The 16,731-nt window shown below is 43.3% G+C and overlaps 1 protein-coding gene across 6 annotated transcripts; it reads left to right on the plus strand.

Annotated features, from left to right (window-relative positions):
* The first annotated feature begins 1,150 nt into the window (after nucleotides 1-1,150).
* On the plus strand, nucleotides 1,151-14,013 carry LRAT (lecithin retinol acyltransferase). 6 transcript variants are annotated; one of them, XM_020781378.3, is made up of 4 exons: nucleotides 2,533-2,551; nucleotides 5,022-5,137; nucleotides 7,375-8,061; nucleotides 12,595-14,013. In XM_020781378.3, the coding sequence occupies exons 3-4, from the start codon at nucleotides 7,519-7,521 to the stop codon at nucleotides 12,745-12,747; spliced, it is 696 nt and encodes a 231-aa protein (XP_020637037.3). In that variant the 5' UTR covers nucleotides 2,533-2,551; nucleotides 5,022-5,137; nucleotides 7,375-7,518; the 3' UTR covers nucleotides 12,748-14,013. The 6 variants fall into 6 exon arrangements, with proteins under 6 accessions (XP_078250920.1, XP_020637040.3, XP_020637037.3 ...); XM_078394794.1 differs by lacking the exons at nucleotides 2,533-2,551; nucleotides 5,022-5,137 and adding an exon at nucleotides 1,151-1,248; XM_020781381.3 differs by lacking the exons at nucleotides 2,533-2,551; nucleotides 5,022-5,137 and adding an exon at nucleotides 1,396-2,111.
* Nucleotides 14,014-16,731: the final 2,718 nt, after the last annotated feature.

Here is a 16,731-nt window from a genome sequence, read left to right on the forward strand (position 1 = left end):
TAAGCATATTTTCACCATATCATGCATTTCTCTACACCACAAAATAAACTGAAGAGTTGGCATTTCTTCTTATGATCTAACCTAATGAAAACTAGGAAACACGTCTCCTGTAAAGAAAGGGAAATTAATCATGTATGCACAGTACTCAACAGGGTAGGCAGAGAGCAACAGTTGGAGGAGAGCTGTGCAACAGCAGGTCTGTAAGAAATTGTTTAGAGCAGCTGCTTACTGTAGAATCCTACATGTTCCATCAGAATTCCTTTGGCTGAAATGCTGTAGTGAGTTACTACTAGACTAGGTCCATTGAATCAGTGGGGATTTGGCTACCTAACTCTTCTGTAGGTTCCAGTGTTTCAATGGGCATACTCTAACTGTGACTTACTACTGGATTTCAGCAGATGAGTGGATATTGGATTATTTTCTTCATTTGGAATAAAGCTAAATCTAATCCAGCCTTTAGAAAACAATAAAGAGGGATGCTATGAAAATTAAGAGCAAAGTTTCAAGAAGTGGATATGAAATTCAGATATGGTTAAATGAAAATAAGACAGAGTAAGATAACTTTACTTAACCTGCATATAAGTGGTTTTTATTAACAGTTTAATCCTAATGATGTTTTCCTGGAGGTCATAATTCCTTTTAACTCTTTATTATCCTCTACCACACCAACTGTCTAATAATTTGTCTAAACACTTCACAGTTTTCTCCCCAACTGTTTAAACGCTTCACCATCTTTTTTTCTCACTCCCTCTGTCCCACTCTCTAACTGCCTCTCTGGCACTCCCAGTTACTATCTCAGCTCTTACAGGGAAAAAAAATACTACTTTCACAACATGATAATTTATGTACATGTATTTCAATTTAAATAAATAAATAAATAAATAAATAAATAAATAAATAAATAAATAAATAAATAAATAAATAAATAAATGCTTTATTTGTATGGTTTTTTTTTGTTTCCTTAAATATTGGCTGAAATCCAGCAGCAAGACTTTGCGTAAGTTTGATGAGGTGATCACACATGGCTGTTTTTAATTAAACATTTCCAATCTCCCCACCACCCCCAAGCTTCTGAGGCCCTCTTGGGATTCCTTTCCTCGTGGTGAAGCCATTGGGGGCCGTCAGAAAGGAAGGGTGGCGGCAGCAATTTTTGGAAATCAATCCCTCTCTTACCTCATGGTTCACAATGAAAGGAATCCCAATGGATTTAATTTATGAAAACTCACCACATCATCAGCCTTATGCAAGGTAAAGCCACAGAATTTCAGCCATTTAGTATGGAATATTTGTTGCTCGGTATATTTTGTTATGACCCTATTAACTGAAGTTTGTATATTGAACAAGATGGTTTTTGATGTTTAATCCAGATATAAGAGGTGCACCAATTCAGAGGGTGGGAAAAGTCAGGTGGAGAATATGCAGAGCTGCTGCAGCGTAGCTTCAGTTGTCAACACTGGAATATGGTACACTGGAAAGAAACACACACCCTCCAAAAAAAGCCCTCTGCACATCTACAAAGCCAGCTCCAGAAGGTTGGAAGAATCCTGGGGCTAGGTTTGGGGCAGCATATAGGGCTTTAAGGAGGAAGGGAAGAACACACTTCAAGTGTCACCAGCTGGATAAAAATTCAGCAGTAATGTGCACCCAGAGACAAATGGAAGCAGGCTGTTTCCCAAGGGGCTGGCAGCTTTTGCAAAAGAGAAGGCAGGATGCAGAGAGTGAGGAGAGGAAGGGCATATTTGTGACCAAATGGACCAAAACTGGAGCAATCTAATGCCAACGTGTGGTTGACCAGATCACAACTACATGGGCTGCAGGAGCAATTTTCAAGTGATCAGGAGTAATCTAATCAAGACCCACAATTCTAAACAAACCCAGACTAGATGTTTCCCTTTCATTAATGTAGCCATAATTTCAGTTACAGTTCAGGTTCAGCTGCTCTCAGAAGCTCCCAACAGCACGAAACAAGACAATTATAATACCCAGTGCCTGAACCTGAAGTTTAATAATGATCTGCAGCAGCAATTTGTATTTTCTTTAAAAGCTGCCATGCAATACTTCCTATTTCCTTGTCCTGATGCTCTCACTGTCTCTGCTAATGAGCTTGTTTGGTAAGTAGATTTTGATCCAGGAAAGCTCATATTGAAGTAGATTTCTTGATCTTTAAAGTGCTGCAATATTTTGGCTTCTCTCTTCCCCCCCCCCCCCCCCATCCCACACTTTCAGTTTTGCCAGCTTGCTGGCTAAGGTGAAAATGCCAGTGGTTTCTGTAGCTTGTTAGTGGAAGTAGCCAGAAAATAAATGTTTGTTTTCCTACCTTCCTTTGGATATTTACCCAAGCAATTTCTTCTCTGGTTTCCTGGCACCTTTCTTCTCTAGATTTAATTGTAATTTGTCCACAGCCATTTGGATAAGGTGAGGTTTAAGATTTAAATTCTACTTAAAGAAGAAAACAAGGCAGTAAGAAACAATTTAGAAAGGTTGTGTTGCTTTTTCTAAGAATCTAAGCAGCTGCCTCTCCATCTGATCTCCAGCTACTGAAAATAGTACAGTAAGTTGTACCTGTTTGATTTTGATTTTGTTTTTTGTTAGTAGTTCTGCAGCTAAATCTCAGGGGTAAACGGAAGAATTGGTACCATTAAAAAATATTTAGCTTTAAAAAGAATAACATAAGATCTATCTGGGTGGCCATAAGGATCCTTGCATACCGGATACAATGAAGAGCTAGGCAATTAAGCTCTTAATTAATCTCTTATTCCCTTTAGGCTGTTGGGGTCCTGCTGTCCCATTTGTTAAAACAACCTTCAAACATTAATTACATGGGCAGCTAAAAAAAAAGCAATCTGGGAATATTTCTCAAGGACAGAAGCATTGGCTTGTTCAATCATTTTAACATTTTCTGTTTTAAGGAAATGTAGGAGATGCAGGGCTGTTATTCCAGTGTCTGACTACAGTACATTTTCATATCTGCTAGCCAAATTCAGGGATATTCAGTGTGATGTAGTGGATGGAATAATTAATTTGGATTTTGGAGATCATGTTTCAAATCCCTACCAAGCCATGTAAACTCCCTAGAGGAGTGGAACTGGTAAAACCACTCCTTCAATATCTCACCTACCTTGAAAGCCCCATTAGGATCACTATAGGTTCTGACTTGACAGCACAGAACAAAAAAAAATTCCAGAGTTGGAAAACATTTGTTCCAGAAGATTTTTGTGCAGATTTTGATGCTGACTAATGAACCAGTGGTGGCTGGTCCCACTGGGGGAGCAAAGTAGGAAAACGAATTAGTCATTAGGCCAGGTATACAGTCAAATCAGGTAGTTGTGCCTAATGAGCAAAGAGTTGGATTTCAGTAGGGTGCAGGCTCATGAATAATTTCATGCAGTCAGACTGGCATGAGGCAAAATGGAGCATCCAATTCTAGCAAGAGGTTAAAAAAAATGCAACAAAAGCATCAGTGTGTGAGGAGAGGAACACAGAAGGGGCCTGACTTTCCACTTCAGTATGAAGGCAGGCAGGAGAGGGCAGTGCACCACTTACCCTGATGGGCCAGCAGCCTCCATTGTGCTGTTTGGCTTTGAAGGATACCTGACCAGTCTCGCACATTATAATTTGTTTCCCCTTTGCAAGGGGGATTCCTGTGACATTCAGAGTCTGCGGAGAAAAAGAGAAGTATGTTTGTTTTGCAAGCTTATTGAAACTCACTGGTGGAGCAGAGAAACCTCTCTAGAAGACAGCATGCTCCCCGCTCTCAGACTGATGCAATGTGTGGCTGGCGGAGAGAGTCAGAGGGGCACATTGCAGTTGCAGAGATGACCACCACCTTCTGTGGAGTAGAGAGGATGCTCTGGGAGAGACCAGGGTCGGTTTGAGGATTTAGAGCCACCTTCCAACCTAGTGTTCTCCAGGTATATCAAACTGTAGCTCCCATGCCCATGCTGGCAGGAGATGATGGGAGCTGTAGTTCAACAACCATGGAGGGTGCCAAGTTGGGGGAGGCTGCTTTATCTTCTGCTCCTTACAAATTATGTCCCAATTAATCCTGACAGTGTTATTAAAGAATCCTGAGGGCATTCCTCTTGCATTTTCACTGCCACACCAGCATACCCATTGTCATTCCAAACAAGCTTTTTGGTCAGGCCTGGTTAATTCAAGGCCTTCCAGTTGTTTTTGGACTGGAATTCCCATCAGCCTTACAATGCATAGGCAGTGGTGCAGCATGATGGGAACTGCAGTTGAACAACACCTGAACAACCACAAGTTGCCCATTGTTTATGTGGCTGAGGCAGCATTAAGTGGCTGATGTAGCAGGCCTTCCTGTTCTGGTTGAGGAAGGCAAACAGCACAATGTGAAAAAAAATGATGGAAAGTGGGGTTGTTCTTAACGTGCCATCAGGTGCTGTTTGCTAATAGTGACCTTATGAATGAATGGCATTCAAAAGTCCTATCTTTGCCAGTTCTGATCAGATTTTACAAATTGGGAGGTCATGGCTTCCTTTATTGAATCAGTCCATCTCATGTATGGTCTTCCTCTTTTCCTGCTGCCTTCAGCTTTCCTCAGCATCATTGTCTTTTCCAGTGAGAAAAAACAATGACAAAAACACAGAACAGTGTTGTCAGGAAGCTGGACTCAGTCAACAGGTCTGAACAGTCAACAAAGTCGCTCAAGGCAGAATGGTCAAAGCTGAAGAGAACGGACAGTTCTGATAGTAATGAGAGTAGCAGCAGTAGTCAAAAGTGAGGCTGGCAGAGGACTGTACACAGGTAACAGACAGTGACATTCAGGGTAACTTTTGTGCAGAAGGCGGCAAAGCTTAACCACTGCTGAATGATTTATACCTTGAAACCCCTATGATGGGAATAGGGATGAAATTAAACATTACTTTTCCAGTTCAGTTCCAACAGGCCTTTGGGCTTGCATCTCCCACCACTGGCTAACCACCCAGTTTGCAGATGCTCAAGCAAAGAGAAAGGCCAAGATTCACTGACTCTAAGTTGCTGTCATTTTTGAAATTCAGTTCTACGGAAGAAAAGGGAAATTGATGCCCAAAGCAGGCCATAGTACGTATTCGAACTCCTGCATTTGTTTTCTTAGCCGATCAGAGACCTCGCTTTGCCGGACGCCAGTTTCAAGGTAAATGCGTGGGAAAAACCGAATTCTCGGGCGATCTCCCTTTTGGCGGGGGAGGGGGAGGAGCAGAAGAACCCCGCCCCTTTCCCCTCGGGCCACGCCCCCTTCTTCCTCCGGTGCTCCGGGCGCCTCCTCGGCTTTTTTTGCCCGTCGGCGGGGCTGAGCCACGGGGCGCCGGGCGGCGGAAGCCGGGGAAAAAGCCACAGGGTTGGGGCGAGCCGGAGCGGGGAGGGCCGGCCACCTCCTCCTCCTCCCCGGCTCTCAAGCCCACCCCCTCCGTTCTGCAGGTAAGATGAATGGCCTCCGCCATCCATCATCCTTCGCAGTTTGGATACGGAAACGGTCCTTCAGCCCTCCGGCGCGGGTGTGTGTGTGGGTGTGTGTGTGTGTAGGGGGTGAGAGGTGTGATGGGCGGAGGGAGTTGTCTCGAGTCCGGCGGAGGTGTGCTTTTGTGGGGCACTTCGTGGCCGGGTTTCTTGCTTTGCATCGGGCGGAGGGGGGGGTCGTTGGAGAAGCACGAAATCCAGCGGTGAAGCCCTTGCCACGTTGCCTTCGCCTTCCGAGCTAGCAACCTTCAGGGCACGTTCGTCTGACCCCCCCTCCTTCCCGACGCCCCAAATACCTCCCGGGGCTCGCTTTTGGAAACCGGATTTTCCGAGAGGTGCCGGCTTGACTCTGTCCCAGAAAAAGCCTCGTGGCACCTTTAAGGGGAACAGATCGATTGGGGCGCCGAGCTTTTTGTAGATTGCCACCTACTTTTGTCAGATCCATAATAATTAATATTGTAATTGTTTGCCGTCACGTCGATTCTGGCCACCTTTTCCAGGGTTTCCTAGGTAGAAAGTACTCAGATGTTGAGTTACCCTTCCCTTCTTCTGAAGACGCCCTGGGACGGTGCAGCTTGCCCATTGTCCCCCCCCCCCCCCCAAGGCTGACTCTTCTGGGATGCACGGTGGGTGGGGAAGCCAACATCGCACTTCCAGTCGTGCGCTCCGCAGCCAGACATCTAAACTACCTGAGGCTCACTTATTGCGCTTCATGCATCTGAAGAGGATTATAGTCCTCCAACAATCCTGCTCAGATAAATTTGTCATTTTAAACGTTTCACATGACGACTCCCCCTCCTTAGTTTTTGCATCTTCATTCTGTTGAACTTAGGAGAAGTTTTGGTGGTATCTGAAAATGAGCCAACCTGGTAGAGCACTGGGTTATGTTTTTGTCTCTCTTTTGCTCCATAAGAGAAACACACAGTTCTTCCCCAGTTCCATAGAGAGAGGCTGCTTTTCTGAAATGCAAGAGGGATGTATTTCAGATCTGGGGAAAGAATAGGTTCCAATGAATACCCCATGAAAAGTTGCATAGGATAATGATGTAGTTATCACATGGAAACGGTAATGCCTTATACTTAGAATTGCAAATCAAGCAGCGGCTAAGAATATGGCAGCCCCCCCCCCTCAGATGCTATCTAAATAATTCTGACAGATTCAGAGACTCCAAATCTGTACATACATCACATTTCTGATGCATTTGGTTGATTCTGTTTTGGTTCACATGCGTATTTCTGTATCTTGCAATCAGTACATTTATGATATAAATGGGCAAAAATCCAATAAGATGCAATATATATGCCAAAACTGAACATTTCATTTGGCAGTGCCTTTTTCACTTACTGTATGATTAGGTTTGATGAGCCTTATAATTGCATTTCAATGGAAAGTCTAAGGATGTGATCTTGAACACTGTGCAGTAAGATTTACTTCCTAGTGAACATGTACAGAGTTGCACATCACATCTACATAGTTACTGGGATGTAATGTCCAGTGAGATGAATTTCCATGTGCTATAAATATGCTTAAGATTACAATTTTCCAAAGCAATCCTTTGTGTGTTTCTTTGGAAGTAAATTCCATTGTGCCCATTGGTAATTTACTTTCAAGTAAGTGTTCGTGTTGGATTCCAGTCTTGGTCTGCAAATGTTTTCTCATAGTGAGTTTGTGTCATATGTCACAATGCAACAGCATTTGGATTTTTTAAAAAAGAGTGATACGTTGGCATTTCCATACATCCTTGTGAAAGCATTTATTCAGTGCTTGCTTCTTAACAAAGAAATCCTGGAAGTGGCAAGTGGTCTAGGGGTGATGTTCCTGCTGTGTCCTCTAAAGTGAATCCATAACCAGGCCTCCAGTAAAATGTTTTCTAAAAGAGGCACTTTCTAAGTTAAGATCCTTTTCACTTCACAGTGACCACCCACTGCCCTGTCTGCCAATCAAAGTGGATGCTGCTGGTGGACCAGCCCCTTTTACCGTGGTAAAAAAGCAAGATGTTGAAGCAGAGTGAGGCAAGAGCTGTCGCAGCTGCAAGGGTGGCTGTAGAAGAATAAGATCATGAAAAATCCCATGTATGAAATAGCTTCCCTGCTCCTTGAAAAATTTCTCTTCCTGGCCAAACTTCTTGGCATGAGCTCCAGCGAAGAGGAGGAAGAAAAGAAAAAAGGCACCAGTTATTATGACACAGCCTATTTCAAGCCAGGTGATTTGCTGGAGGTACCCCGCACCCTTTTCGTTCACTTTGGCATCTACCTGGGTGACAACCGGGTGGCTCACCTAATGCCGGACATCCTGCCAGCTCTCACTGTTGACAAGAAACAGATCCAGAGAGTGGTGACCAATAAGCGGCTCATCTTGGGTGTCATTGCCAAAATGGCCAGGATCCGGGTGGACACAGTGGAGGATTTTGCCTATGGAGGCTCTATTTTGGTGAACCACATGGATAAACTGTTCAAGGACAGTGTCCTGTCTAACGAGGAGGTGGTGGCCAGGGCTGAAAAACTAGTGGGTGCCACAGACTACAGCTTGCTTTGGAACAACTGTGAGCATTTTGTGACCTTCTGCAGATATGGCTCTGCAGTCAGCTTCCAGACTGACAAGGTAAACTACCATTGTCCGAATCTAGCCTGGCAAAACAATGTTGAGTCCCTCCTTTGAGTGCTAGAACGCCCCGGAAGGGCGAAAACACAGTGGCTTGTCTCTGTGACACTTTGACATCTTCATTTCTAATATCTTTTTCTAACCACTCTTCCTACATTTTCCTTGTTTATTTAGAAAGTAAAATGTCTGACCTGTTAAGGTTTTGTTTGGGAAACAAGAAAGGATAGTATTTGGTTTATTTTAGTTTCTGCCTTTAACCACTAGTAAGGCAGGTATTTTGGGGAAGGGGAAAAGAAACATACTTCTTTAATGGACCATGAGGGACCATAATATCCTTCTAAATATCCTTCCTTTAAAGTAGAGGTTGGTGTTGGATTTAAGAGAGAAAAATCCAAACTGATTTTCACATTAGACCAACCAAACTGGATGAAAATGTATGGAAACTTTGAGATTTTCAGGGTTTTTCCCTTCCATCAGACAAAGGGTGTATGTGTGTATGTGGACTTCTTTTAAAGGCAGGATATGAGAGGAAAGGGGGAGGGCTTAAATTTAAATAAATGAAACTAAATGATTTTGTGATCAAATTTTCCTTCTTTCTTCCTGTCCCACTTTCCCAGCTCCCTTTAAATGAATGAATGAATGAATGAATGAATGAATGAATGAATAGGCCTGAAAGCTAGCACAATTTTTAGGCTGTTTAGGATGACATCATAACAAGTTTTGCACAGTATGGAATTTTTCAGTTTAGCTTTTAGATTCAAGTCCCAGCTTGCCTTGCTTGGTTGACCTATTTTGTGGGCCTCTCTGTCTTGAAGAAGCACAAACCTGTCCAGCCAGCAGATCATCTGGGAAATGGGCAGAGTGCTTGGTGCTGGCAAGGGTACTCAGGGCCATTGCTGTAATGATAGCCATCCGGTCCTTTTGTCTGAGTGTAAACATGGCCAGAGGGGAATTTTAACAAGAGTGCTCTCTGGGGAGAAGAAGGTGCACCTTCTTCTCCCTTTATGATTAGGGGAGTGAAGGTCCAGAAACAGGACCGGGAAACCTATAAACTCCATCTCTGTTCAAGATTTAACAGTGTCAACTGCCCTTTCTTTAGATGCACTGCAGTCTTTCTTGAGACACTTGAAGGTTGGCAAGCCATTTTTTTATATATTCCAGTCATTTCCTGCCTCTTAGATCAATGACCTGACATTCTGTAAGGTAGTCATTAATTTTGAATAGGATTTTGGTTTCACACTGCTAATAGCCATGCTGGATTTTGTATTTTTCAAGGATCTTTGCACTTAATGCGGAGTCTGTTGATAAAGGAAGCAGTGTACAGTATAGTGTTCTTAATACTGTATACTGTATTTCATTAAAATCAAAAAATGATGCCTTCAAAAGGCTTGAAGTCTAAGGTTGCCATTGCTTTCTGGCCTTTTGATATTCAGGCAGGGACGAGTACATGCCACTCTGTCCTCCCCCTTTTAAAAACAATTTTTAGGTGTCTGCAAAAAAAATTTTTTTTTTACAATTAACAGTATTCTCGAAGTGTAACTTCTAATTCTTTAGAGCAGAATATGTCCCACAGAAAACAAATGTAGCTGTGTTGGCCATAGGAAAATTTCCAAGTCAACATTAGCCTTAGTAACTTTATTGGACCATCAAAAAGGGTGGAAAAATCTGCGCTGCTTTTGAGATCTCCTGGTGTTTTGACATTGCAAGAAGTTACCAGACGTTAGCAGAAGCAGGTTGGGGGAGGCGGGAAGTTTGGGTTGATGTTGATATCACAAATGTAGGATCAGAGTGGTGGCTCCCTTGTTTCCTGTGCTCCTGCTGCTTTTTGTAGTGTCCTTCCCGAGTAAAATTTATGTGGAGATCTCAAAAGCATGCATGCAATTTTTTGTCTTTTCAGTTGGTGTGGTAAAGATACCATACTAATAGGAACTTGGAATCATTAGACTCAGCAGTTGAGTGCAGCCTGCTTTTCTTTTTTGGCTGGAACTTCTTTAATGTTGTTGAGGTTGGGACCATTTAAATCCTAGTCCTGGAATTTAACAACGTTGAGTAAATGAAAATATTAAGTTTGGTCGCACACTGTAATTTATTTATTTATTTATTTATTTATTGCATTTTTACCCCGCCCATCTAGTCAAGTGACTACTCTGGGTGGCTTCCAACATAAATAATAACAATATAAAATATAACAACATTTAAACATTAATAGTAATAGAGTTATTCAAGATGGAAAGAAATAGGAAAAAATAAATAAATCAAATAATAGCTGAGGGGAAGGCCTGCCTAAACATCCCAGTTTTCAATTGGTTTTAAAAGATGCCCAGCGAAGGGACCGCATGGATCTCCGGAGAGGGATTATTCCAGATTTGGAATAATTCCAGATTTGGAATAAACCAGATTTGGAATAAAGATTTGGAAAGTAATCTTTCCAAAACCAGTGTGTTGTAGAGGCTGGTGATATACCACCTTTCCAAAAAAAGTCAATTTACAGTATTTTTTCAGGATGTAGCAATGCCATTCCATTCATTTCTTGCCACCCTAAATTCCTGAACCACTGGGAATTTTAATCTGGAAAGGAACTTTTTGAAGCTTTAGTGACAGCCATCTGCTTGGGTGCCACTAAATTCAGGGTGTCGGTTATGACATCTTTTAGAAGAGCCTTCTCAATTCCTTCTCTTGGATTGTCCTCCAAGTAGCCATGCTATCTGAGTTATCTGGTGATCTGGGAATCCAAACCATAAAGTTTCCAAGAATAAATACTTTGTAATGGGGAATGTGGGTGCTAACAGTGGAGCCAATCTCTTTGCCCATGTTTCAGTGAAATAAAGATACATTTGTGCAGGGACTAGGCAGCACAAGCAGTGGCCCCAGGTTAGCTCAGGGCAGTGGTCAGGGAACAGGGGTAAATTGCCCCAAATGGAGTAAAAAATGAAAATCCTGGGGGTAATGAGGATGGTTGCGGCAGGCATTTTATTTCCAATGATGCTGTGTGTAGGCGGGCATTCTGTTGCGGGGAGAGCAAGCTCCTGCGAGGAACTGCACAGGGCACCCGCTTGCCCTCCTCGCCTCCAAAGTGGGGGGAGGGTGGTGGACCCGGCCAGCTGGATTCTTTGCCCAGTGGCGCCCCGGCTGGGGCTCTCCTTCCTGCCTGCGCCCGCCTGCCTGGTGCCCTGGTGAGGAGGCCCCTTTCCCACCCTGCCTCACCTGAGCTCATGGCTGGTGGACCTGCTGGCCCTGCGGTACCCGCCTCGCCTTGCCAAGGACACACTTTCCCGGCGGCATGGCAGTTCCAGACTTGCTGCTCAGGCGGCCGCCACAGGTACCAGGCAAGGGCAGAGGTGGGGGGGGTCGACCGTGGACGGCGAGAGCAGAGGGGCGGTGCTGGGAGGGGGCAAGCTTTACAAGCGGAGTTAGATGAAGTCTGCAAAAGGAAAAAATATCAGATATATTTAGATACCAAGCAAACACTGTCTTTTAGTGGCGGCAGTGATTCTGAGTGGCTAATTAAAATGTAGCACATATTAGCCAGCTCTCTGGGCTCCATGCAGGCAGAGAACAAAGCAAGGGCTATTTTGGTTTCATTTTGCTTTTTGAAAAAAAAATATTGAATCTGTGTGTAATGCCAGTGAAGCCATTTAAGTTTGCCAGGCTTCTGAGAGACAAGAACTGATTTTAATTGGAGTTACTGTTTAGCACTGCTCACATAACAGAGTTTTTGTGTCCTGCTTCAATGGCCTAATAAATAGCTTGGCTGGAAAGAACTCACACAAATCTTTAAGCCCCCTGGTTTCTTTCTTTTTTTAAAAAAAAATGCATATGTTTTCTTCAGAAATAGGACAGTTAGTTCTGAATTTTTCATTCCTGCAGCTTAAATGCAATTTTAAAATCCCACTACTGCCACACTGGTCACTATTCTAAGTTACAAACTGGCTGACAGTATAGATTGGCAGGTTAGCCAAAGATAGGAGCTTGCCGATGTTACTTTTTGGACGATCATTCCCCGAAATCTCTCCCCTTTGCAGCAGGCTTCTGGGAATTGTATTCAAAATAATTAAGTTTCCAAGCAGTGGCAAAGACTATTGGTTTTTCCTTTACATGTCACTAACATGCATTTCATCCCAAAGCAATACCCAGGTTTAAAGGTTGCAGATAGTACAATTCTGCTGACCTTTTGTTCTGAGAAAGTACAGGAATTACTGGGTGGTAAGGGTATTGCGGGGAGCCTCCTGTTCATTTAAAGAGTTGCAGTCTATCAAGACTGGCTTGCAGAGTGCACGCTTCACAATCTCTGAAATGACACACTATCCAGCCCAACAGTAGCCGCCTTGCTATATGGTGCAGATGCCGTTGGGATCCTTGGCTTTCGATTCCCTGAAGCCTCAGTCAGCATGACCAGTGGGAAAGTATTGTGGGACATATAGTTTGCAACATCTGGAGGGCTTTCCCCTTCCCTACAGAACAGCATGATTTGCCTGAATGGGGTTAATCACCTTGGATTTTCCATTCTAAACCTTTCTGTTCTGATCTTTGCAGTTCTGTGAAACAGTGAAGATGATTATTCGGGACCAGAGGAGTGCTCTTGCTTCGGTGCTGCTGGGACTGATTTATATACTCTACTCGGGCCTGGCCCCTTCCACGGCTCTTCCGACCATCATTATTCCTTTCATGTTGTGGATGGCTGGTTAATGGAGTTCCCAGAGCTGTACCTGGGATGTATAATGTATTTATGAAAGCTCAAATGCCTTCCCATTATTGTGTACACAGGAACATGTGACTTGCAATTGTGTCATGATTTAGATGCATGATTGGCCTGAATACGGAGAACAAACAGGAGCTTACTGTGTAAGCTGCAGGATTTTGTGAAAATCTTTGCAGAAAGTACACTCAATGATGGATGTGGGGGATTTACTCCCAAGTGAGTGTGCATTGATGGCAATCCTGAACTTAGTAAATTCTGCTAAGATTAACAGGGCTGCTTACCCAAGTAAATATGCACAGGGGTGGAGTGTGGGTGCAACAGGCGAAAAGGCATTCCTTTTGGACATAGGTGAGCGGTAGGGTTTGAGTCCTTAGCTCAGCTTCCTCCAGCCTAATACCCTCCACACATAATGGACTACTATTCCCACCTTTCCCCACCAGCTTGGCCACTTGAGTGGGCTGATTGCAGATAATGGAAACATAAAAAGAGCTAGGCTGGATCAAATCTGAGGCCTGTCGAGCCCATCGTTCTGCTCAAACAGTGATCAACCATATTCTGTTTTGTTCACAGCAGGACATGAGTGCAACTGTACCCTCTGCCTCATGTGTCCCAGCAATTGAGATACAGAGACATGCCACTTCAGATACAGGAAGTAAACTCTGGCCCCTATGAATTTATCTAATCTCCTTTTAAAATCACGCAACATGGCAAAACATCTCTACATCTTGTGGCAGTGAGTTCCACAGTTTAATTATGCAGTGTTTGAAGACCTATTTCCTCTAATCTGGCCACTCTTAATCTCCTGTGATTCAGCCCCAGTGGATGACCCTGATTTCTAGTATTATTACACATGGAGAAAAGTATTTATCCATCAACTTCTTCCATGCCATGCATACATAACATGTACCTGCCTCATGTCCCAATCCCTTACTCTACTTTGTTTTGAAGCTACAGGTGCCATAAACATGGAGGTGTGCAGATTTATATTTTTGGACCAGAACACACAGAATTCTCCAAACAGCATAGCTAACTACAGCGTTCTGGGAGTTAAGAGTCCAAAACCCCAAATCTGTAACATTTCTAGTTGTGTAGCCTGACACATGTTAAGGACTGACATGAAAGGCAAAGAAGGAAGCAATACATTAATAAATTAAATTCCTTCCAGTTCTGCTTTGAAAGCTGATGCAATTTCTTAAAGAGAATACAGTTTCCCAAGAATTGTTGTTATTTTAAAGAGTGACTGTGTCTTTATACATCTTTTCATTGTTCCACGTTTAAACCCTCCAAACTGGGCTCACTTCTGCTTCTTCGGGTTTCCTTGAAGAGAAAAAGCGAGTTCACCAAGAGTGTGTCTCCTTAAACACAGATACCTCCCACCATTCTGCCTGGGTTTGTGTTTGGGTGCATGGAAGATTCTGCACCTCTTCAGGGTTCTAGTCCTTGCTAGTAAATTTCAGTGGGTCCAATATAACTCATGCCAGGATGGCTTCTGAAGCCTTAAAATGAGGTTGGCACAAGTAGTTAACACACAAAGCAAATAAAGAGCATTCAGTGTTGTGGGGAGAAGATGAAAGGCAGCGGCCTAGCTCTTTGATCTTTTCTTCACAATGAGGCCAAGCGGCATGGAAATAAAAATGCCGCTTTATGACCTCTAATAGCTCTCCTCCTGGTCACTAGATTGGAATTCTGTCGTCATTCTGTCCAGAGCCAGACCTGCCATTAGGGTAGGATGAAAAGCATCCTCAATCCAAGAGCTCAGATAGGTGTTTTTTTGGACTACAACTCCCAGAATCCTCAGCCAGCATGACCAGGGCCCATTGTAGCTGAGCGATCTATGGAAGTGCAATCCAGAAACATGACTTGCCTAAATTCTGCTCGGATATTTCTGGGCAATACTCAAAGTGGGGTTGGGGGAGGAACCTCGTTATTGACTTGGGGGCAATCCTATCCACATGTATGGAAGAAGGAACATGGTGGGAAAAGAAGGTAAAGAGGTGCCCTACCAGATGATGCCGAAGGCCATCTAGTCCACCCCCCTGCTTTTCCCCAAAAGACTATGGGAAACCTAGGAGCAGGAAGGTAAGTGCACTTCCTCACTGCCTTATGACTAGGATGCCACAATTGAACCTGAAGGGTGCATTTCACTGCCTTAGTAGCCATTTATTTATGACTGACTTCATAGGCTCTCTCACAAGTGAGCATGCTGGACAACATTTTCGCCTCGGGAGCAAGGATACTTGTACATCAGGTACTGTTTTACTTTAAGCCTGGAGCTGATCCAGTGATTCAATCAATGGTTCCCAACCTTGAGTCCTTGGTGTTCTTGGACTAAAACTCCACAGTTTTCACCCCTAGCTGTCCTGGAAGTTGCAGTCCAAGAACATCTGGAGACAGGGTTGGGAACCACCGGAATAAAGTGAGATGGCTGCCTCAGGCGGCAGGATTGAGGAGTAGCCAAGATCCCAACCAGCAGGAAGGAATATGTTAGAAGAGGAACTTTGGCTGGCCTGGGATAGGCTGAAGAGGGAATGGCTGACCAATAGGAAAAAAAGAGCAAGCTACATGTTGCTAAGCTTATCAGGGTAAAAGGAAAAACATTTGCTTCAAATTCATTTGGAGGATTTTACCACCACCTTTTTTTTTAAAACTCTCCTTCAGTTCTGCAAGGCAATTTGGTGCTTGATTATCAGTGTTCTTCCAGTTAGGCCTGGAGGTGTAAAAGAACTTTTTTGTTTGTCCAAGGTGTTCTATTTAACAGGCAATCATGAAAGTCATTATGGTTGTCAGGAGGAACTGGAACCCCCAGGCAGGCAGCCGCAGCTTTCCCATTCACCAGCTTCATAGTTTATCTGAAACCTCTCCGTTCAGCAGTTGTTCTACCCAGAAAATGTATTTTTTAAAAAAATTACAATTCAATGGCTCTACTAGCAGGGGCATCTGAGCAGAAAGAGCCCAGTAATGTCACTTTTCTAAGCAGGTTCTGCCTAGTAATTACAGCTTCAGTACTGCTTTGTCAAAGACAACCACCCCAACCAGATAGAAGATTTCTACCCAAAAGCAGAGCATGTCTTTTTCCTTGTTTCTGCTTTAAAGCAACATGCATTCCAGCAAAGAGCAGTTTCTGTACTTTTCCAGCCTGTCAAATTACAATTATGAGTTGATTTCTCATGATTGTATTTTTACCTCCTGGGAAGAGGAGAATAAATATAAGCCAGTGCTGGGTTCTGTTGACTTTGGAGGAGGCAGCAAAGTATGACAGACTGGCCTTCCTGAAGTTGCTGTGAAATTGTGGGAGGAAAGCAGAATCCTTAAAATTCAACACCTTGTCCTTAAAACTGAGCCAAATTTGCAAATGGTGAAACTATTGAAGTTCCAAACTATATTCTCATCTCTCCTGTGGACCTCTTCATTGATTCATTCCATATCACACAATGTGCTTTCTTCTGTATGGGAAAGAAACAATTCATTTCTGTTCAGTCTATGGTATATTGTGTAATGTTTTTCAAGCTCCAGTGAAATAATGAGATTATATACTTTCCTTGCTTGAAAAACTTGTCTGGTTTGGTTTGAACATCACACTAGGGTGCTTTACGCAGTTCCTATAGTAAAGTCAGGTGTATTGAATTATAAATCATCTACTTTGTGGACAGCTAAGAAAACAGAACGATAGGAATTCAGTTAAATGAAAAACAGTTCTCTGCGCAGCAATCCTGTCGTCCTGTCTTAAATCCAGTTTACAGACTCTGCTAAGAGCATAGATGACTGTCTTCCATAGGCACTGCCATGGTTAGAGTTGGATTATAACTCTATAACCTTACCTGGAAATGCCTGTTTGCATAGTTGTAACTGACCAAATCTCCCAGGTTGCATGTTCCTACAAATTGCTGATGGTCCAGAGCACTTTTCCTGAACCTAACACAGATACTCTCCAAGATATTGGACTTCAGCCCCCATCATTTCAAGGTCTTAAC

This window comes from Pogona vitticeps, chromosome 5 (genome assembly GCF_051106095.1).
Source record: "Pogona vitticeps strain Pit_001003342236 chromosome 5, PviZW2.1, whole genome shotgun sequence".
Taxonomy (NCBI): domain Eukaryota; kingdom Metazoa; phylum Chordata; class Lepidosauria; order Squamata; family Agamidae; genus Pogona; species Pogona vitticeps.

What these genes read in the sequence shown, in the direction of transcription:
- LRAT (XM_078394794.1), top strand. Translation starts at nt 7,519, where the DNA reads ATGAAAAATCCCATGTATGAAATAGCTTCCCTGCTCCTTGAAAAATTT. An exon ending in TCAGCTTCCAGACTGACAAG is followed by an intron (nt 8,062 to 12,594) that starts GTAAACTACCAT and finishes TGATCTTTGCAG; the next exon opens with TTCTGTGAAACAGTGAAGAT.